This window comes from Gambusia affinis, linkage group LG12 (genome assembly GCF_019740435.1).
Source record: "Gambusia affinis linkage group LG12, SWU_Gaff_1.0, whole genome shotgun sequence".
In the NCBI taxonomy this organism is placed as follows: Eukaryota; Metazoa; Chordata; class Actinopteri; order Cyprinodontiformes; family Poeciliidae; genus Gambusia; species Gambusia affinis.
Window position 1 is genome coordinate 8,088,915 of NC_057879.1, and position 22,277 is coordinate 8,111,191.

A 22,277-nucleotide genomic window follows, 5' to 3' on the forward strand; every position below is an offset into this window, starting at 1 on the left:
TTTATTTGTTTTGTCATAAGTGATATTTAAATTGGTTTGATGATCTGAATTGCAAAGAGGGGAACACTTTTCTATATTTTTTCTTTATATTTTAAACACAAACACTGACTGATAGATTTGATCTGTTTGCCCCCCTTCCCTTATCGTTTCCTCCTGAGAACATTGTTATATTACATACAGAAAAACCCAAAATGCAGAAGACAAACACCCGTGCTCACCTCTGTAAGAATTATACAATAAGTGAATTTCTTTCCAAGTTGTTGTTTTATTTAAGACTTCACAGTAAATTAAAATTCTCTCGTTACAAAAATAGAATCTGGTTGTTGTCATAATTCATCATCGTAGAAAACATCCATATGATGTACAGTACTTTCATTGTACAGCATCACACTGACTGAACACAGTAGACTGGTGGTGTTTGAGACCCAACGTGACAGACTGTTAGCACCATTGAATCGGATATTATTCAGTTCAGTACCGGGGAAAACAAGAAAATATCTGAATGCACATAAAACATGCAAACAGCAAAAGACAAGACATTTGGGCTTATATATTTTGCATAAAAATAACAAAACCCTTTCAATTCTATGAATATAAAAACTTGAATATGTTCAAAATCAAAAGCAGTAGGTGACAGGATTTTTAAACAATATCTTCTTTTATTGTACAAGACAGTATTACATGTGGAAATAAATAGAAGATTTTTTTACATCATAGATCAGTAACTTTGTCAGGGAGAACGACAAAAAAACTAATGGAATATAGTGATTCTGGTGAGCTGCTGAGGGAGGATGATGAAAAGATGAAGGATTGACATGAACGGATGACTTTGTGATTAGAAATTGTCACAAAGGTGGTTGATTCAGCAAAGTCATCGATGCGATGGTAATGTTGACTCTTTGGTCAGACTTAGAGTTTAAATTACGACTCAGCAACCTAATCGTCGTCGTCATCGTCATCATCGTCATCATCATCGTCATCATCATCGTCGTCGTCATCGTCATCATCGTCGTCGTCGTCATCGTCGTCATCATCGTCATCGTCATCATCGTCGTCATCGTCATCATCGTCATCGTCGTCATCATCGTCATCGTCGTCATCGTCATCATCGTCATCATCGCCAGCCGTTAATCGCCATCATCGCCATCGCCATCGCCGCCATCGCCGCCATCGCCGCCATCGCCGCCATCGCCGCCATCGCCGCATCATCGCCGTGCCATCGCTATCATCGTCGTCTTCCTCAGGATCAATATCTCCTGACAATACATCTTCCAGCCACTCTTCCAGCTCATCCACAGAAGGTAAATCCTCCCCATTATCAATGTCCATCCACACGCTGTCAGCCTGCAAATCAACAACAGCAGCAGAGGAATGTTTTTCAATTCTATTTAATTCAATTCAAATTCAAATTGAAAATCTACTCAGTTATTTGTGAACAGGGAAAAAGAACCAGACCTCCCCTGGTTTGTCAGTTGTGCCAACTTACCAGATCAGCTGTGAGATGTCAAGTCTAGTTTTTGCATCAACTGAGCAACAGCATTTAAAATAATACACTCCTACTAGACTGTCTATGTCTAGTAGCTGTTTGAAAATTACCTCGACATATAATCGACAATCTCGACAATCATCTGATCCACCAAATCAGCTGATGAAGCAGATTGGTGCAATATGGTGATACAACAAATCATGAACATCTGTCAACTAAAGGTAGGTGATATTACTTATAACAGCTTAGCATGAAAGTATTGATGATCATGAACGCCTCAAACAGGCTCAGTGACAAAGACAATGTCCAGTTCACTCTCAGAACAAGCTCACTTATGTAGTACGAATGCAAAACAGTTTTTATACAAGGACTGGGAAGCCCATCTGAAACACTCATACTCTTACAGCACCACCCAACACAAAATGCCATGGGGCTCATAGTTGTACATCTTTTTTGCATTGGCAAAACACATATGTAGACTCAAGTTAACCAAGCAGCACCTATGATAGATTAAGAATCTGGTATAGCTTGCCACAGTCTGAAGAAAAGACAAACTACCCCTCCTAAAGTCAGAGGTAATTGATCAAAACCTCTTTTCCAACCCTTGTGTAAATGTTCCAAGTGTGATCCATCAACAGCTGGAGCACTCTGGCCATCTCTTTTTCTTGGGAAGATGGTGGCAACAGTGGTAGCAGTTCATCCTGGAGTTGGCAGGTTACCAGTTCAATCCTCACTCTGTCTGCCTCTGTCATTGTGTCCTTGGGCAATAAGGGTGTAAGAGGGCCTGGTGGCACTACTGCATTGCAGCCTCACCTCTGTCACTGTACCACAGGGCAGCTCTGGCTACTATGCAGTAGCTTGCCCTCACGTTTGAATTAGTGAATAAACGAATCAGTTAGGTGCTGTACAAGCACAAGCAAAACCGTTCACCATTTTACAATTTTCTTAACTGGGACCTCCAGTCTACTATTGGTTCTACTTCTTCAGTGCGTGGTTGATCTTTAATGTGGCCCTAAAGACAAGTGAAGCCATGAAAACCAGAGCTCTCAGTATCTTGGGAGGAGTCACAGCTCCTGTTGGTACTCTGCTGACAGTTACCTCCCCAATGGGGATGAACTCAGTGTACATCTAGTTCTTAGATTCTGTCTTCTCACCACAGACTATGGTGACCAGATTGAGAAGTTCCCAATGTGCTAATTGTCTTGGACTATATCCTTTGTTCAGGTTTGAAGTCTAATCCCAAAATCAAATATATCTTTTTGTTGGCCCTTTTACCCCCCACTTTCTTTTTGCCAAAACTTCCTCGAGGCCAAGAGACAGAAAAAAAATAACTTTTCCACAGCCTTTCTGAATTCCATCTGTGCCAGAGTTATAGCTTCTGCAACCACGAAAACGTCAGTGCTTCTGGTGACGTGTTGCTTGTCTGCCGTTGTTTAGGACAGTGTTTCCCAACCCTGGTCCTCAAGACACACCGTCCTACATGTTTTAGAGGTTTTCCTGCTTTAATGTGCCTGATTCAACTGATTGCCGTTCAACAAACGTCTGTTAATCAGTCATCAATTGAAATCAGCTGGACTGAAGCAAGAAAGTACCTAAAACATGCAGGGCAGTGAGTCTTCAGCCACTGCTTGTGGCTACTCAAAGGTTCTGTGCTTTTCATCACAATCAGTACCAATTACCTCTAGACCACTGCTCCTGGGAGCTGCAGCTACTGAGTATCCTGAACACGGACCATTCAGATTCCATTGTTTCAACCTTTCTCTAAACATGAGATAAATTATCCTGTGAATGGGAGTTAAATCACTCCTGAACTGTGTCCTTTATCACACATTCCTAGGTAAAGCTAATTCCTAACCTGGCCTTCATGGTAGCTCTCCTGATATGGAATCCAATTAACAAGTAGGTGCTTATCAATAGTCAGCTCTGCCCCTCCCTTTAACTACCTTTTGAAGACATAAAGCCAAAAGTCTGATCTTGTGATTTCAAGACGGGTCATTTACATTTGGATGAAGATGGCGTGGTACCAAGTCCACTCATTGATCCCTTTATGTCCAGAAACGTTCTGGACATCCCATACCTAGAACAGACATCAATTCCTCCCAATCATACCTAACCAGGTGATTCCACCATTGCCAATGGTACGATTTAAGTCCCACAGGAACACAAGGGAATAATCAGATGCCACCCATTCCAGCACATCACCCAGAGGCTAAATGAAGACCAGGTTCTCAGAACTACACTTCAGCACATTGGCACAAGTTATATCCACCTATCTCACAACTCTATGTCACTAAAAGGGAAGCCTCTCACTCACTAAGGAGAACTCCAACATATTGGAGCTCTGCCAAGAGCCTATGAGCGTCCCCAAACCTGCACAATGCTGGGATCTAGTGGATTAGAAACACCCCCAAAGAGGGATGTGTGTCCAGTACAAAATGTGGTAAATGGCTCCTTTTCATCTTTTCATAGGCAGTTAGAAAAGATCAAAACTGTGAAAGGGTGAAATTAAGTGATAACATAGCAGCTGTACCTGTTTACAGACCCAATTCCACTTACATTGGTGACATTCTTAAACATACATGGGCTTAAACTATTGCAGTACGGATAAGCTGTAGTCAAAAACAGAACCCACCTTAAGTTACATGTGCTTCAACTGTAGAATGAATTAGCAACATTTAAGAATAGATAAATTATACAAATGTACAAATATTTTCCTATGAATAATACTTACATCATCAGCTTCAATGACACCAATCTGTGGGTGGGACAGGTCGATTCCGAAGGTCTTTTCCCAGTGTGGCAAAAGCTGAAGAAGGAATCAATGAAATAATTATGTTGCCAACTTTTAAATCCAGGTTTTCACTTAGATTGCTCAGTATCATTTATTGTATTATGTCATATTATTTCTCACCAGAGGGAAGTCGTCAGGGTCAATCCAGAGAATGCTGAGGTTAGGGTTTTCGGTGTTATCCTCTGCAACTTGTTTCAATTTGTGCAAGAACTCAAAGCCATCTGCAGAGCAGAAGACCACAGTTCAAGTAAAAGCTTTTGTTTTTCATAATATACTTGCTTCTTTATAGGCATATATGTTTCTGACCATACAGATCCATCTGTTTATTAGAAGAATTTTCTATTGAAATGTATTTTTCTTTACCGATATCGGCCTCTTCTGCAAAAGCGACAATATGTTCTCCACCGACATCATCATCCTGTGAGCAAAATAAGGATAACCTGTACTCTAAAACACTTGAGATGAAGATAACAATATCAGGAACTAATAAATATATGTATTAATACATTTACTAAAAGCCTCCCCATAAACAAAACTGATGCAAAGCTGAAAGTATAACATTTCTTACCCAGATCTCATACATGTTGCTGGGTTTCAGTTTCCTCAGTGTTGGTCTAAACAAACACAGAGCCGTTAAAATAAAAGCATATTTAGCTTATTCAGACTGTTACGCTTTTAACTAAAAATATCTTGCAGCATGCCAACAATAGGAGCTACCTGTCATTATTTTCAATGAACTTCACCAGTTCTTTCTCAGAGTAAGGTTTTCCCGGGATGACCAGAGGATTCTCAATGAAGGATTCATAGAAGTCTACTTCATTGAGCTTCAACTCCAGGGCCTTAGCAACCTGCCACAAAACAACAGCAATTGGATTCATAACCTGACCACGATGGCTGTATCTGTGACGTAAAGAAATACTGGGCATTACTGAAAAACACAATGCTAAGCAAGAAAATGTGCATCCTGCCATTTTAACAAATAGTAGCAGGATATAGTGCCAACAACTGGGAGCACACAGTTTTCAGGTTGCACATAGAAGCAGAACGATAAGCCTTTGAAGGTTTTATTAACGAAATAATTTTGCACATTACGAACACAAAACATTGCATTGTTTATGTCTAAGTTAAGAAAGATGCAAAACTGAATGCAAAGCAACAAAAAATTGCAGAAGTGGTGCAATAAAAACAAAGCACATTCTGTATTTTATCAAGTAAATAACAACTTACATTTCTGCTTAGGTATATTCGCAGTTGTGCTACAACGATCTCATTACAGTGTTTCCAAAAAGGTTTGCTGTCTTGACTTTGACTAGACCCTTCCATGTTATAGTTTATGTGACGGTCAATGACTATTTTGTAAACTACCTATCTATTGAGCAGACGGCTTGTCGTGAATGAATTTGAAAACACTTTGGCTTATGCATGGTGTTCATATTTTTTCAGTTTTTTTTAGCTAATGATGACGAAGTCTTTTCACAATTAAAATGACCTTACCTTAGGATTAAATGTCGCAAAGAACTTGATGTGAGGATGGAACTCTTCAGCGGCATCTGCGAACGCTTCGAAATCTGAAACGTTACAAGGATTTGTCAGTCTGTTCCAGCAGGTCAGTCTTTATGTGAGATCACAGACAACGTACAGTTGCTGCTGACTGTGAGTTCAAATCAGACCCGTGAAATTATTCCAGGCTTTATGCTGCTGAACTCATATCTAGCTACACAGTAACTCGATACAGACAGTCATGCCATCACAATATTCTTACGTTCTGACTTGTGACTCTTAAAGTAGCCCACCAGTTTGATGTCCTCTTCGATGCTTTCAAAGCCTTTCAGTTCTCTGCTGTTATCAATAATTTCCACAGGATCCTCGAGAACCTGAGGGAGAAACGAAGTGGGAGGGAAGAGAAAAGAAAACCGAGGTGAGAATATCTGCTTGGAATATCCATATAGCCAGCAAACACAAGCTCTGATCGGAAAAAGGCAAGATGGCGTGGAAAAATGCAAATAACTACTAACAGCAACAATGACTAAAAGTTATGTACATGTTGTCTTTATGTTTTGCTGACTTATGGATTTATAAGCAGACGTAAACCAAATAAAAGGGCATATACACACTTTTCTTTTTGACACTGTCTGAAGTTAAATCAGACCAAATTTCTCCTGTTATATTAGTTAGATTACCAAAATTATTTCTATTTGCTAAATGCCAGAAAACATATTTTCTTTTTCAAACGTTTTCTGTAACTTCCTTCAAATTCAGAATTATCACTGTCTCTTTAAGCAATGATGGGAAGCCATGATGATGATGTCATCAGGTAACTCAACTGAGCGATTTGAGTTAATCGGAGGGATATATGTGGATTTATTTTAAGGCCTGGAAAACATTGTTTTCTTGTTTGACATGATGGCCAGATGCACACGGGGACAAAGATCTTTTTTTTGGACACACTTTAAAGTGTATGTCCTGTGGTCATGAGTGTTTTTATTCAGTGTATAAAACTATCTGGTTTCAATCATAGTACATAACTGCAATCATGATTTGATAGAAGCTCTTTTTATCAAGGCTTGCTGATTTTTCATTGTCATAAACCTAACTTTGTTTCTATAAATCATCTTAATTGTGGTAATAATCTTTGTGTACTATTTTGCGTTGTTTCTTTTTCTTTTTTTTTCTATGGAGAGTTGTAATGGGAGTAGATATCAGCTCAAAGTGGGTCTGGTTACGCTGGAAATTTCTTGTCACGTAAATGTGAACATGACCTTTTCTGTATCCATTTGCGTCTTCAAAACGCATCTTGACTTTTTCCTGATTTCAGGTTCTAAGTATTTGCTTTCCTTCCTCATGCTACAGTAAGGCAGGCTATTAACTGGGAGACTATATCCTCACGAACATCATAGATGAACTCCACAAGAGTGTCTGCCTCAAGTTCCCCATCGTACTCTATGACTTCATCGTCGGTGATGATGAAGATGCTGTCGGACTCTTCAAGGCCTGCAGAGAAAGAAAAGAGTTATTAAGAGACTGATCTTACGCCACATGTTGTAATGCCACAGCAAACATAAATCTGGGAAATATGAGTTCCTTGTAAAAATATTCCTTTGCCTTAAAGCTTTTTTACATTATGTCACATCACAAACAGAAAGGTCAATGTATTTTATTAGGATACTGCATAATTCAAGCTCCTTGCATAGTTTAAATGTGTTTAGAAAAACTAACTGTGCATCACCTTAACGTTCAACAAGACCAACAATTTAATGGTTTTGGTCACATTCCTGTGTTAGAATGGCCCAGTCAAAGTCTCGGCTTCAGTGGCAAAAATCAGTGTTTTTATGCGGCTCTCTAGACTCTAGAGACGGACACATAAATAGAAAATTCAAGATGAAATATCATTTTATCAATCAAATCAACACAGATATTTTTTTTTCGATTACATCAATATGAAATATTTAATTTTAAGAAGTACTTATCTAATGCAGAGATGGCTATTTCCTAATGTTTTTACTGTGTCTTAGTGTATAGTTTGATCAATTTACACTGCCACAACCGGACACATTTATTTTGGTAGATGTAACTATAAACAATGTAAAAAAGGTTCAAGCGGTATGAATAATGTGCATTGTTGTACATCATTACCGTCATAAAATAATGGCGGAAGTCATTTTTAACAAAAATAAATGAAGAGTTAGGCAATTATTTTAGGAAGGTGACAATAAAATACCGATTTCTGTGTCTGTTTACCATCTCTCTATTTACCTAATTTCTTTGCAACGACCTTGTCAAGCTTTGCATCAATGAGTCCAACTCCAATATCCTCGTCTTCAAACTCATCCAGGACTTGGGCTGCACGCTGCAAAAACAAAACACTCCATTACCTAAACACGTTTTATTAAGAATGCGGCCACATATCGAGGAAAAACTGCACTGGGGGAGCTCCATTACCATAAAAGCCTGCTTTTCAAAGAGCTGCTTCTGCACTTTCTAAATCTGTACGAAACATGAACCTCAAGACTGACTGTCGATTCCACCAATGGGCTGTGAGGAATTGGTTTAAGGTTGTCCAAGTGCATTTAAAGACTAAAACGCATTTGCTTCATCGCTCGCTGACCAGCTCACGTACACACATGTAAGTGGAGTAAGAGATCTTGAGCAGCTGCCTTTAGCGGCATAAACAGTCGGCGTGAACAGGCCGCCCTGCAGGTTGTTGAGCAGATGGTTCATTGCGCTGCATTGAGCTCGTCTGTCGTAGAACAGAAATTGGAAAAGTGAGGCATTTTAAATTACATTGTTGGCACATTTTTGGAGAACATTGATTGTCGTTTGGTGATGGGTCGCCATTAAATGCAAGCAATATTTCAAATCATCTATCTTGCACTAATCTACAGTACCATTACCTCCTAAATGTCCTGCCTTTTGCCGTTTCCCCCTACTGCCAATAATACCTCATTAAGTTTAAATCATTATCTGTTTCCGAGGAGAAACCCAAGCCTCTAACTCCAGCACCTCAAGTTAAATATAAACCCAGGAGCAACACCAGCCCAGGCGCTATTTTGGTGAGCGACGCTCAGCACTCGGGGATCCGCTGACAAGTACAGTGCTGCAAGTGTCAGTCACAGCGTGGAGCTGAGGTGGCATCACTGAATCCAGAACCCCCAGTGCTGGCCTGCAGCCCTGACCAAACCCACCCCCCACCAAACGGAGACACCAGAACCTGCTGAGATGATGTGATATGCTAAAGGCAGATGCTCACTTCAATCTCTTTGTTCTTCTTGGTTTTTAATGTTTTGCTTTTAATAATTTACTTTCAACTTTATTTTATCCTCCTTCGTTTATATTTCCACCACAGATTTCGCTGTCAGTTCATGTTTTAGGCGGGTTCAATGCAGACATTCCTGTCATACAAGGAGTGTCCAGAGGCTCATTCGTACCTCACCATAATAAAAGAATTATGCCCTTATATATCTCATTTGGAATTTGAGAGCCAGCGCATTTTGTTTTTTTTATTACAAGTAGGTTGTGAAACGTCCATAAAAACAGATTTATCTATTTGCTTATTTTTGCAACATGCAGTCCTTGAACATGTCTAAGAATCTTCCTAAAATAACGGCCCAAATAATTTTTTGCTAAAAGTATTTTTATTTTTTTTTTTGTTGCCAAAATCACTTTTGGAAAAAAAAAAAGAAAAGACATAGGCCACTATTTTTGGAAGGTGATGACATTGGACATGCACCATGTGATGAAATGTCCTTAATCAGCCACATTCTTAGTTTTTTGTTGTTGTCATGAATGATATTAGTAGAATTTCTTTTAAAAGAGCGCCAGCTCCATCTTAAATCTTGTAAAAGAAAAAACAAGGACAGACAAAGCCATGCCGTTTTTATGAGTTTTAATGAAATGTCAAATCTGAAAACTTTAGTACTAAATGCCAGCAATGATATTTGGGGAGTATTTGATGATTGCTGCATTATAGATCATGCATAAACTGACTCTATGAGCCTCGATAAGCCGTTCTTCAACACCTTGAGAGCTGATGCAGAAGCCTTATGTTGGATGGTGACGTAATGTGGAGAAAACTGCTGAGTCTCCAGGCTGACAGGGGTCCTAATGTTTGATTGGCAGGCACATGCACTTAACATCACGCACAGGTTTTGGGGAATAAGAAAGAAACAAAACAAGGCAATGTGTGGATTTGTTGCCCCCCCTCCCCTCCCCCCCCACCATGCATTTAAATTTTTTGCAAATGATGCATACATTCACACCTAGGTTTCTTAACTAAGAACATTGCTTGATTTTGAGCCTTTAAACCCAAAATGAGCTACAAAGTTAAAAACTCCACCTTTTTAATAGTACTTTTTTTTAGTATTATGCTAATTCTGGGTCTATTTCCAATTATTCCTCCATATCCATCTCAACCCACCTCGAGGGCCAACTCCTCAGTCTCAAACTGTCTCTGGGCGACGCGGCTGGATCCGGGGTGGTCATGGTAGTACACCACCATAACGTCGTACTTCCTCATCACGGACTTATAGTTCTTGGCGTTCAGGTTGTGTACTCGGTCTTTGCCGTCATATTCGGGGAAGTCCAAGCTCTCCTTGGCCAGTGATTGCCCGCCAAATGACAGCAAGACTGCCACAAGCACCCATGTCCACTTCATGGCTTCTCTCTGAGACGATTCAGATTTCTTTTGGTTATCGTACAATTAACTGAGTGGGGTTAAAAAAATTTTTTTTTTCTCTGTTTGCAGAACCCTTTCCAATCCGCGTCACCCAGAAGAGAGCGGGACTAAACTCCTGGATCCACCTTATGACAGACCCCACATGGTAAACTGGCAGTGGGGCACAGGGTACAAGAGGGGCTGGGCTAAGTTTGACATAGGTGTGACGGCGTCCGCCTATGGTGGGGTGTAACTGAGCAGGGGTGAGGTGGTTGGTGGGGTGACAACTTTGTGCGTAGGTGTGTTTCAATGTTAGCTGCATACCTATAAAACTGGGCCAGAGTAAGACGATGAGGGCCCAACTTGTCAAGCGCAGAAAATTTGCAAGACAAAGCGGAAGCTGCTGGAATGAAGCGCAGGCACTGTGTTTGGACGCTTCTGCTTTTCTTGCCAAACAAATAAAAAAATAAAAAAAAAAAACAGAAGGCGCGATAGATTTAGAGCTGGCCGCAAATGTAAGGCACTCTTCTCCCATATTAAGTGAAGGATGAAGTCTTGGATCCCAGCTAAAAATAATGGAAGTAGGACAGAGAGGTACATATCAGGAGGGGCTGCAGTCGGTGTCTAATTTGCTGCTGCTGGCATTGGTGCAGTGCTAAAATGTGGAGCTGGGTCACTCAGGGACAAGAAGAGAGAGGGGAGAAGGGGGCCTGGTGAGGCTTCAATGCAAAGGTATCACAAACATAGATTTTTGCAAGATTGGTAGTCTGACTTTCCCTCTCCGAGCTTTTTGGTACCCAAAACAAGCATCCTGTTCATTTTAAGTGACCACTTTCTTTACAGTCTAATGATGTAGAGGCCACTGGAGAGTACAGTGCCTTGCAAAGATATTCATACACAATGAGGTGCATAATGTCAAGAGGAAGGAAGAGGGGATGTAGTTTGTGAAGATGCTTTAAGATGAGATGAGACCAATATTTTAATCTTTTAGCCTACATAGTTTAGCATGTGGAATGCTACAAGCTAAGCTCTACCTGTGGAGGAAAACTAACCATCCGTCACGTGAGAACGCTTTATTAGTGCATAACTGTGGAGTGGATACACAACGAGACAGGTTAAAAGTTGGATAAAATTAGAAACCGTGTGAAATAAGATAAACAATGTCGCAGCGGAAAAAGTTGACACAATGTTCAATTTGATGGTTAAATATGGAGAAAAAGTTGAGTTTCTTCTTCTTTTCTCTCAGTGGTGTTTTAACAAAGCTGTGTGTTCTGCGGTTGATGGTCAGTTTGTTTTTATGTGAATGTTTCTTAGGGCATGAAACTGTCATTGTGCATCTTAATTGAAAAAAAAACCCAACTTGTTAAAATAATAATAAAAATAATCTTGCTTCGCTGTTATTCTGTAATGAAACCCATGCTTGAAGTTCAAAAGCAAGATGGATGGATTCGTGTGCGTGATGATGTTTGGCCTGCAGCTGAAACAGCAGCGATTTGTATGGTTTCAGCACCTGTAGAAATTCAAGCTGAAATGCGGTTCTTCATGTTACTGTAAACATCTAGGGTTGCATGAGTCAGAGGCTAAATGAGAAGAGAGAGGGATTTATGTGTGTGTGTTAGGGGGTGTGTGTGCGTGTGTGTGCGTGTGTGTGTGTGTGTGTCATTTACACCTCAGGTGGTGACAGATTTCATTACGAGTTTTCTGTTCTAATTTCATTAATTGGGCAAAAATCAAATGACATTACAGCTAATTGGTGGGTCAGTATGTTGGATTTCACTTATAATCACCATTCTGTGTATATAAATATCTTTAAACATATTTCTAATTTACACTACAGTTTTACTTAATAATGTTTTCCTGGTTATGCAGTGGTCATGTCTGGAACTGTAGTTACCTCAGCTGCCCAGTAGAGGGTGCTCTCTGACGTTAAAACACCTGTTGTTTTGACTCAATTGCTACGAATGACTTCTTAAAACTTGAGGAACATTCCGAAGATGCAAAGACGATACTTTACACACGTCCTCCACAAAGGTCAGCATGTTTTCAGCTTTTACTGCTTATTCTGAAATACAGACACATACAATGTGCATAAATCATGGACATATTATTGAAATGCAAAAATACCTTTGACATTTTTATTTTGCCTTCATTTCAAAATTAAGCTACCACAGCCGACAAATGTCTCTGGCTCTCTCAATTTATAGCCCAGAGTTAGAGTGACATTTACCTGAGTAATGTGCTTTCATGAGTACTACACCACACTTTTTATTGAGTAATATTATTATGAAGTGTTTCTGCCTGCTCTACATACTGCGAATAATTGCACTTAAGACAAAATATGCTTTGACCAAAAATGCACCAGACACAAACCTACAGTTAATGTTAAAGTAAATTTTTTTCTTTCACAACGAGCTTCATTGATAATGTTATTTTCTATCCGCTGAGCCTGTGATTTGCAGATCAAGCAAAGATGCACTAACTTCTCTATATAGTCACTTAAAGTAGCTATTCTAACACATATGTAGCTGGTATATTAGTTATAAGTTGCATATTTAAATACAATTTAGGAAAGTGTTTTGTTTTTTGTTTGTTTGTTTGTTTTTTGCTTAAAATGAATCATTTTATAATGCGCCAATTGCTTTATTTTAATCTTTAAATATCAGAATTTGCACGTACTTTCATATTTTTGTCTGCCTCAGTTATTCAGAATTTTAATTGCAATTTTACGAAGTACTTTTTTATTCGTCTTTGATTCTTGGAGGATTACTTTTTACTTTTACTTGACCAAAACTATGTTGAAGTAGACCTAGTCTCTTGGTGGCTGCTCTGTAACTATAATGTAGTTGTAGTAGATATAATTAATGAGAGCTCTATAGCCTTTGTAAATTATAGGTTTAATGAACTTCTTGCTCCTAAGCGTACAAACGTATTAATCACGTGATCGGGAATCGGCGCAGGACAAAACGGTACGTGAGGGGCGTGGTTATCTTAACTGGTTCCGGTTTGATAACGCAGCAGGAACATTACGTATCAATAAAACAGTAATTATTTACACTGGAGAGCTGAAACAACCCGCGAAAGGTTTTCCACCCACTGACCAGGGGGCTAAGGTCAGACTTTTAATGTTCAGTCTATGTTTATGCATGTTAAATAGCTTTTTGAACGTTGCCGTCACAGCGACGCAATAGTTGTTGATCGAGAAACCTGGCAATGAGTTTTGAGCTGCCAATCCTTATGGGTTAAAACCACGAGCAGCGCACTGGAGCGGACCTCACCACGTTAACCCTGCGTTCAAATAAACGAACGAGTGAACGTCAGTGACCTCTAATCACTGCTACCATTACTGCATTGGTGCCCAGCTCCAGTCCAGGACGGCCGGAGTCAAGGAAAAACAAAACAAACAAACAAAAAACAACAATGTACATTACAGCTTTTATTTTTTAATTATTTCAGTTTTGGTCCTCCATAGCTGATTGAGTCCTTTCGAGTTCGTGTGGAGAAGGTCATTCAGGTGTATCGTCAGCATATTTTATTAAGATGATGTTAAACAATGTGATAAGCAGATATAAATATTTTAAGGTTTGTTTTTTCTTAGTTGGCAACTACATGGCAAGAACAAATCGTATGCATTCTTTGTCTTGACAGATGACGTCGTCGGTGGCCAACAGAGCAATAGGAGCCATTGTTGGATCAGCTGTTGCAGATGCTGCAGGCAAAAGTTTTTCCTACTCTAATCCTTAGGAAATAATTAAATACAATTAGTGGACTTTCTTTTTATGTGATTATATTAAAATTATACGTGTGATTCATCTGCTGCAGCTCAGCCTCTCCACTGGGTGTATGATCTCCAGAAACTGAAGGGGATCTTGGCTCAGGATCCGAACCCGGAGTTCCGCTCCGAGTCGGCCAATCCCTTCTATCGGAGGCAGACGGGCCAGCAGAGCTGCTACGGAGACCAGGCTTATGTGCTGCTGGAGTCCCTTTCAGAGTGTGGAGGTGGGCTTCCCTTTTTTATGTCATAATTCAATGTTATACTTTTGGACTTAAAATGAAAGTAAATACTCTGCATACAGAAGATGGTGATTATTACTTATAGCCCATTAAGTATTTGAGACAAACCCCTTTTTGTTACCTCTATTGACATTTCTTACCAGGTCTGAATGTTGATGATCTGAAGCAGCGGACTCTGAAATTCTTTGGGCCAGGGTCAGAGTATGACACGCCGGTCAATGATCCGTACCGAGACCGGAATGGTAAAAAAATCTGTCCACTTAATATGATTAAGGGTAACATTTTTGATGAAGTTACTTCATCCATGTGGACGTTATTTTATTTCCAGGCCCCAGACCTCAGCTGCCTATTGAAGGACCATGGAGACAAGCGAGCTTGAAGAGTTTCTTGAAGAACGTCGATGCGGGCAAAGAGGAGACGGGTAACGGACATTCACTGGTTGACGTCTTGATCTTAGGAGGCCCGTTGGGTTCAAGCATTTGGTTGTTTTCGTTGCAGGCTGTGAGATGGACTGTCAGATTGACGGCATAGCCAAGCTGGCTCCTATAGTGGCTTTTTACGCCGGACACCCGGACATGCTGGAAAAGGTTGAACAGGCCATCCGAGTCACCCAGAACAACGACGAATGTGTCGCCGAAACTCTGGCGGCCGCAAGGTCTGTACGCCCGCCAGCACCGTTAGATTACTTGAGCTCACGGTTGCGTCTTGAGGGTGGCGCTTCCACCACACTGTGGGGATGGTGGTGTTGGTCAAGCAGCGTGAAAGCTTTCGCAAAGCACCACATCTTAGACGACAACCTGGTTTCTTCCCTCAGGTTTCTGGAGCGTTTCATCCTGACTGGTCCAGACCCAAAAGCTTTGGATGTGGTGCTAAATCAGCTCAGTGACCCCAGCAGAAAGCAGCCGCAGGACTTGGACAAAGCAGTGATTGGTGAGCGAACTCTGCAGGCATTGTTGCTTTCGCTCTTAAAGTCATGAGATCGAATCATGGGATTTAAGGCACCAGGCTTCCTCATTCTGGGAAAGGCTTGTGCAACATTTGTCTCAACAAAACCTGTCTGGATGTGAAGATAAAGAGCTGTTTAACATTTGTCTTGATTGGTATTTCTCTCTCATTTGTTTTCTCATATTTAGCGCTGCGAGTAATGATGATCCCAGTAATTGTTTAATCTAGCGATTATTTTGACAATCGATTAATTGCATAAACAAATGTGCACATTTCTGCAAATTTTTATTTAACCACTTAATCCTTTTCATTCAGTATTAAAAACACATAAAGATGCAAATAAATTATTAATTCAATTCCTTTCTTGAATAAAAGAATAAACATTTTATTGCATAATATGCAATAACCACATTTCTTTAGTGAATGCTTGGTCTTTTGTAGCAAAGGATGTGTGTGCAGCTGAAAAACACTTCTAACATCAACCGGGAAAAAGTCTTTCTGCTTGACCTATCAATACTTAAAAATAATATATAGGGCTGATCTATTGGTTACTGTTTTGGATTAACCGATTACTAACTGAATAGCAAAAGATATCTGATACAAAATTTGAACCAAGTAAAAATATACCAAACCTCAATACATGCTAAAAAATGTCGGCTAGTTCTTGGGTTAATCAGTTCATAATTGGAAAGCAAAATGTGCTGAGTAGGAATTTTTTTAATTCTTTTTGGGGGTTTTTTACAGAATTTGAACCAGGTGTAGCTAAAACTACTTGATGAGTTTTGGTTAGAGCATCATCACAGACAAATGTTTTATCTTAAATGCAAACTCCACATTTCTTGTAAAACTTTGGATTAATCACTGCTCTGAGTGTGTTGCTCTTCCAGCCTTTTTTTTTTTGAGTCTGTGTGCTCCAGTTAACAATTAATCAGTCACTAAATTTGTTGAGAATTATTCCAATTACCGATTAATCCGTTTAACCGTTTCAGCTCTACTCATATTCCTCCCACTCTGCGGCTTTCAGGGCACATTCATCAAGTGAAGGAGAATTTGTCGAAGCCTCCACAGGAGCTGATCCCCGCTGTGTTTCCCAACACATGAGGTGTGTGTGTAACAAGCTCCCGCCAACTTTACTAAACTCCATCCTGACTCGGATCAGACGGCTAACAGGTGCAATGCTCACTGCAGGTTTGCCAGGTGCATTCCAGGCAGCGATGCACGGCGTCCTGACAGCCACACGGTTTGAGACGGCCGTCAGAGACACCATGAGCTGTGGAGGGTGCACCTGCAGCAGAGCCTCCTTCATCGGAGCATGCGTTGGAGCCCAGGTGCGACCGCCTCTTAATTCATCGTTCCGGTCTCTCGTTCTCTCCGGGCTTTTGTCTGATGATTTTTTTTGTTGTCGGTTTGAATATTTCAGATCGGGCTTGAAGGAATCCCGGCGTCGTGGCTCAGCAGAACCTCACGATCCGCCGCCGTGCTGGAGCACGCCAAGAAGGTCACCGGCCACCACCTGTAAGACCGCGGTCCGCAGCGTGAGGTGGACGAGAGCGACGTGAAAAACTGTTGGGCTTTTGCAGAGCTGCTAATGAAGGCTTTTGTCTAAACTTAGGTGTGACAGGAGCCAGATGTTTTTGTCTCTGTAAAAGTTAAACACGTTGGGTTCAGATGTACCGGAAAAGAGTTTCATTTTTCTTCACGTATTAATTTAAAACTTGATCAGGAGCTGTGTCTATTATTGTTGACAATAACTCTTGTGTAGACCCCCATTCAGTTTTTTTGGTTTTCTTTACATCTTTGATTTAAGCACATGTAACCAGACTGATTAAATATAATTGTCATTAATTAAAGCTTATTAATCCCAATTAATTCTTGCTTTAGGTTATTATGTGTAGCCCAAATAAATAAAACTGCGACTACTTAAATCATCAGGGTAACAGAAAAAACCCACTGCAGATCTACAGTAAAACGACACAGCTTGCTGAGGCTTTAATGAACGACCTTTGATGATTTTAGCTGCAGAAATGAGCTTTTAAGTTGTTTTCTTGATGGAGGTTTCAGCTTCAGTAATTGATAATAGTCCAAGTTCTTTCCAAATAAAAGCAAATCTGTTTTAAATCCTTTCTGTGCATTTTTGAAACATATTTTTGTCTGTTAGATTTTGCTGTAATAGAGAAGTTTTTGTGTGAATTTTCTAATACTTTATTATAGAGACATGGTTAAAATGTCTGCTAACAGACTTTCTGCTGCAAATCTGTTAACAATCTTTGTCATCACTAGACATAACATTTCACATAATCAAAAGTCATAGAAATAAATGCTGTAAATTAATTAGCTTTTTGATTTACTCATTTGAGATGTGGACATTTGCGTAATTTAAATCTAGTTCTGAATAACTTAAAAAAATATTTGTTCGACTGGAAGATTATTTCACTAATGGGAAAAATATCTTGTTAAAATTACGATCCGTCAGTGGAACTGGTACTTTTTTAAAATTAATATTAAGAAATTGTTTACTTTAAAAAGCTACTATCTGGCTGAAAGGTTACTTGTAAGTTAGTTTTGTCTTCCTTCATGTACTAAAAAACTAGACCAAAAATACTTGGGTCAGAGTTTGTGTATTCAGAGTGGATTTATTACATGTTAACAGATCAAGAAGTAAAAGAGCAATTGGCTGAATTTTATTTTTGGAATATTAAAATGCCACACTTTTAAAATATTTATACTGAAAAATTGTTTAAAAAACCTTTCTGCTCAAACTTTACCAATCATGTTAATTAAAATTCAAACGCAATACACTGAAGCTGGAAAACCTGAGGATGAAAATCAATGGAACAATGAAACAAGAAGCTGGGAAGCAGAAAATTAGATGCTTGTAAATGAAAATGAAGATCGTCAAAACCAGATTAGGTTTCTAAATTGCGAAGACAGAACTACAGTTCAATACTTGAAAAGTGATAATAATGCCATGGAGAGGTCAAATGTGCTCTTTGAACGGACACGTAACACGACAAGAGAAAATGCAGAGGCCTCACTGAGAGAGATGAACTGGAAGAACTGGAAAGCAGAGAATGATAAACTCTGTCAAGAAATCTGTGCTTTGAGGCTAAAACTTCAAAGCGTTTATTCCAGGGTGGCAGCAAAATTCGATGATGTCCCTGTTAGAATAATTATGTTTTGTTATCATTCTTACATAAGTAGTTACCAGTTTGCTTTTCATTCATAGGTTTAGTATTCACATCCCAGAGAGGAGGAATTTGTTAAACCGTGTGAAAGACAAAACTTGCTTTTTCCCTAAACCTTGAAGCTGCATTAAAATTTTTCTTTTTCACCTAATGTGTGGTAATATGAAACCATCTGAAAACATTAAGACATACTTGAAATGAATAATATGTTACATCATAAGTGTTAAAACGCAGCTACCAGCCTGGACTGTACCGTAGCACAGTGAAGACAGTGATCAGCCATTTGAGAAACTACGGCACGACGCAAACGTTTTAGAGAAAATGGATGTTTCTCCAAAACAGATAAAAAGACCAAAAATGTTTTCCTTCTTAAGGGAGTTCTCGCTGCTTGTTTTTAGAAACAGCATTTGCTTTTTCACATGTGATGTGCACTGCATGTGATTGGTTAGAAATGTGGGCCTGACATGCTGCAGTGGGAGAGCCCTATGCTTGAGTTTCTTGTGAAGTATAAAATGTTTTGGGCCTAAAAGATCTTTAAACTTTGTCCTGTAATCTCAAATTGACAAACTAATTTTCCCACTTTATATTTTTCCTACCAATCTGTCCCTCGTTTCGCTGCACACCCATGTAAAAATAGTTAAGACATGATGCAAACAAGAAAAGTGCAGCTCAACAATCACACAGACAAACTACATCAATAGCACAATTTACTTATGGACCCTATGAAATTTAAATAATTATAATATACCACAACAGAATTTTTATAGCTAGAATAAATGATTAATAGTTTCACGACTGTACTCTTTTATGTGCACTATTATGCAAACAAACAACCAAAATTCAAAACTATTTAATCTATTCTGTTTTTGAGGGACCATAAAAATATTGTTGCAATTCCGTCAAACGGCCGCTTGATGGCGTCGATAGCTCATGTTACGAGTGACGATATTTACGGTAAGCTAATTCCTGACTTTGATATTAAGGCAACCACTACAGTTGGAAATAAAAAAATCCTGATAAACTTTATATAAAGTTACTTTAGTTAGTTTTTGAGTATTTGACGCAATACAACCCACAAAGCAGCATCTTGGTTCCCACATAATGGTTAGCTGCCTGAGTCTCTCTCACACATAGTATAGTCAGTTGATTTAAGATAAAATAACTCCTGACCTTAACTCCTTTCACTGTTAAAATTCTTCATCACAGGCTTCTTTAAAAACTTATGGCATGAAGTGCATAAGAAAGGAAATGCGCTCTTGAACAATTAGTTGACAAAAAAGTAAGAAAATTTGGAGCTTTTCTAGCTCCATTAGTGAACTAATTATTAACTGAAAATAAAAAGCTATTTGGTTGCTTACTGGTGTCAAAAGCAAAGCAACAATGTTAACAAGAAGGTTTTGGATTTAAATTCCTATCAGAGCCTTTGTGCATTGAGTTTGCTTCTTCCTGTGCACACATGGGTCTCTGGGTATTCTGGTTTCTTCCCACTGTCAAAAAATATGCATGGTAGTGTAGTTGGCCCTTCTAAATTATCCCTGGGGATGAGTGTGTCAATGGATAGTTGTCTGTCCTGCATGTCTTTATGTTGCTCTGGCAAATCTTTCTCAAAAACCAGTGACCTTTGGTGATAGGCAACAGCCCCCATGCAAGGATAAGGGGGTATAGATAATGGATGGAAAGATGAAAAACAATCCTGTGTCAAGTTTCTTTTCAGCATCCCAAAAAGGCAGCAACCAGTGCCTTGCACAAGAATATTTGCACAGATTTCAGGGACAAGAAAAAATATCCCATTTGGCCTCTGGTCACTCTCTGCAGTGTTCTGTCCCAGCACCACATGAGTTCTTCTCTGAAACTCATTGATCTCTATTTTAGTGTTCACACAATTCTCACGCCTACACCTGCTGAGGTCAACTCAGTCACCCCTGCCAGGCTATTGGTTTCACCTGTCACATTGTATGGACCTGCCAGGAACAAGGCAGGAAGTTATTGTGGACCATTTGGATACAGCCCAGTCTCTCTCCCCTTTTTGACTTCTTCTTTTGTCTTGACCTCTGGTGTTCCCACAATTGTTCAGCGACAGGAAGCCCAGCTCATATGAATATGAGGGAACCCGACCATCTGTAAGGCAAAACACAAAAGCCCACCAACACAAGAATGCTTCAGAAGAATCAAGAAACCGAAAAAGAGTTTTATCACCAATTTTTTTGAGAGGTCTGTAGGTGCATTGTAAAATAGACCGAACCCAGCACCAGCTAGTTATATCTGGTGGTAAATACTGATAATGTGCTATATTTAGCGTTAAAGACTTAGGCATAGATAAAATAGTGGGCTACTTACACAGACACTGACCCTCCTTGTTCAGACAAATGAAACTTTTGATGCCATCAGGCCAGATCAAGCAGGTGAAAAATAAAACAATGGGAAGAAATTGTTGCACGAAAGGCAGGATATGAACAAGAAGTGGGGAAAAAAAGTTTAAAGGAGGCTGTTTCCTGATGTGTTTGTGTTCTGGCTGTGACACATTGTCTTTATTTTGGTGACGTGCGTCTTTGCACTAAATTTGAAACCAAACTCAGTCAAATTAAGGGTTTTAACATTCACGACAGACGAACTGATTCACTGTCTTTCTGGTCCTCAATTTTACGCCACTGAGAATTCTTCAAGACGTATTTATATATTTAACATTACATCAAACTCATTCCTTCTTTTCCAAATATATACAAAACAAGAGTACTGCCGTGGTTTTTCAGCCTCTGTTAAACATATTTTTTGATTATGTGTAATTAATTTTATTTGAGATAAATGATTTTAAGTTTTATAAACATATACAAACTCTTGTTCATCGTTCTAAATATGTGAAAAGAGTGATTTGTATTAATTTCTGAAAGGAAATAATTTGTCCATTAGTTAGGACTTTGACAAATTTGTAACACTTGAAAATAGATCTGTGTAACTTATCAGTGATACATTATGCTGTATTATGGTACTTTAACATGTCAGCAGGGTTAATTTAGCTGAATAAGACGAAAAGAACAGGATGCTAACATGATGCGAATAGAACTATTAGCTTCCTTACATAAATTTTTTTCTCTGTAAATATGAAACAACATGTCAAATCTGCTTGCTTTTTGTTGTCAACTTTTCAGCATTGTTGTTTTTTTTTCCTTATTCAGCTTGCTGTTCATGTATTACCAAACCGCTAGCTTAGCTTGTTAGCATGTTTACTTGCCTGAAAAAGGACAGTTGTGAGGACTTTTCTGAAAACTCCTGTGCCTTGTAGCGTAGTTTCTTTCTTAATTTCTGTATGTGGTTAAAAATGTTCATCAAATCTGGTGTAAGAAAGCAAAGGCAGAAAGACAGAAGGGAGAAAAGAGGGAAATGTTTCACGGAGAAACGTGATCATGACATTCGGCCTCATTTTGACCTGCTAATTAAAGAAAAACAACTTTAGCTTCCACGTAATAACAGCAAAGTAATTTAATATATTATGGAGCAATACTGTATGTAGTTTGTCAAATAATCCAATATACTAACATTTGCTCTTTTCTTGGAACTTGTTAAAAACTGTTTGTTTTAGTTACAGCAGTCTTGCTTATGTAAAGAACTTAAAAAAGAGGGGGGGGGGGGCGGGGAGATTCAAAAACATATCATAGTGTGTTCATAAAACCACAAACCTAAAGTAAATGCAAAATGCAGCAGTCAATTAAA

The 22,277-nt window shown here is 39.2% G+C and overlaps 1 protein-coding gene and 1 pseudogene across 1 annotated transcript; one reads left to right on the forward strand and one right to left on the reverse strand.

Moving 5' to 3' along the window:
• Positions 1-241: 241 nt before the first annotated feature.
• On the reverse strand, positions 242-10,623 carry LOC122840730 (annotated as a pseudogene).
• Positions 10,624-13,382: 2,759 nt separating this feature from the next.
• On the forward strand, positions 13,383-17,710 carry LOC122840731 (crystallin J1A-like). The gene is made up of 10 exons (XM_044133329.1): positions 13,383-13,538; positions 14,074-14,140; positions 14,248-14,424; positions 14,583-14,681; positions 14,768-14,860; positions 14,938-15,094; positions 15,254-15,369; positions 16,409-16,486; positions 16,573-16,712; positions 16,805-17,710. Exons 2-10 carry the CDS (start codon positions 14,074-14,076, stop codon positions 16,901-16,903), a joined length of 1,026 nt encoding a protein of 341 aa, XP_043989264.1. The 5' UTR covers positions 13,383-13,538; the 3' UTR covers positions 16,904-17,710.
• The last annotated feature ends 4,567 nt before the right edge of the window (positions 17,711-22,277 follow it).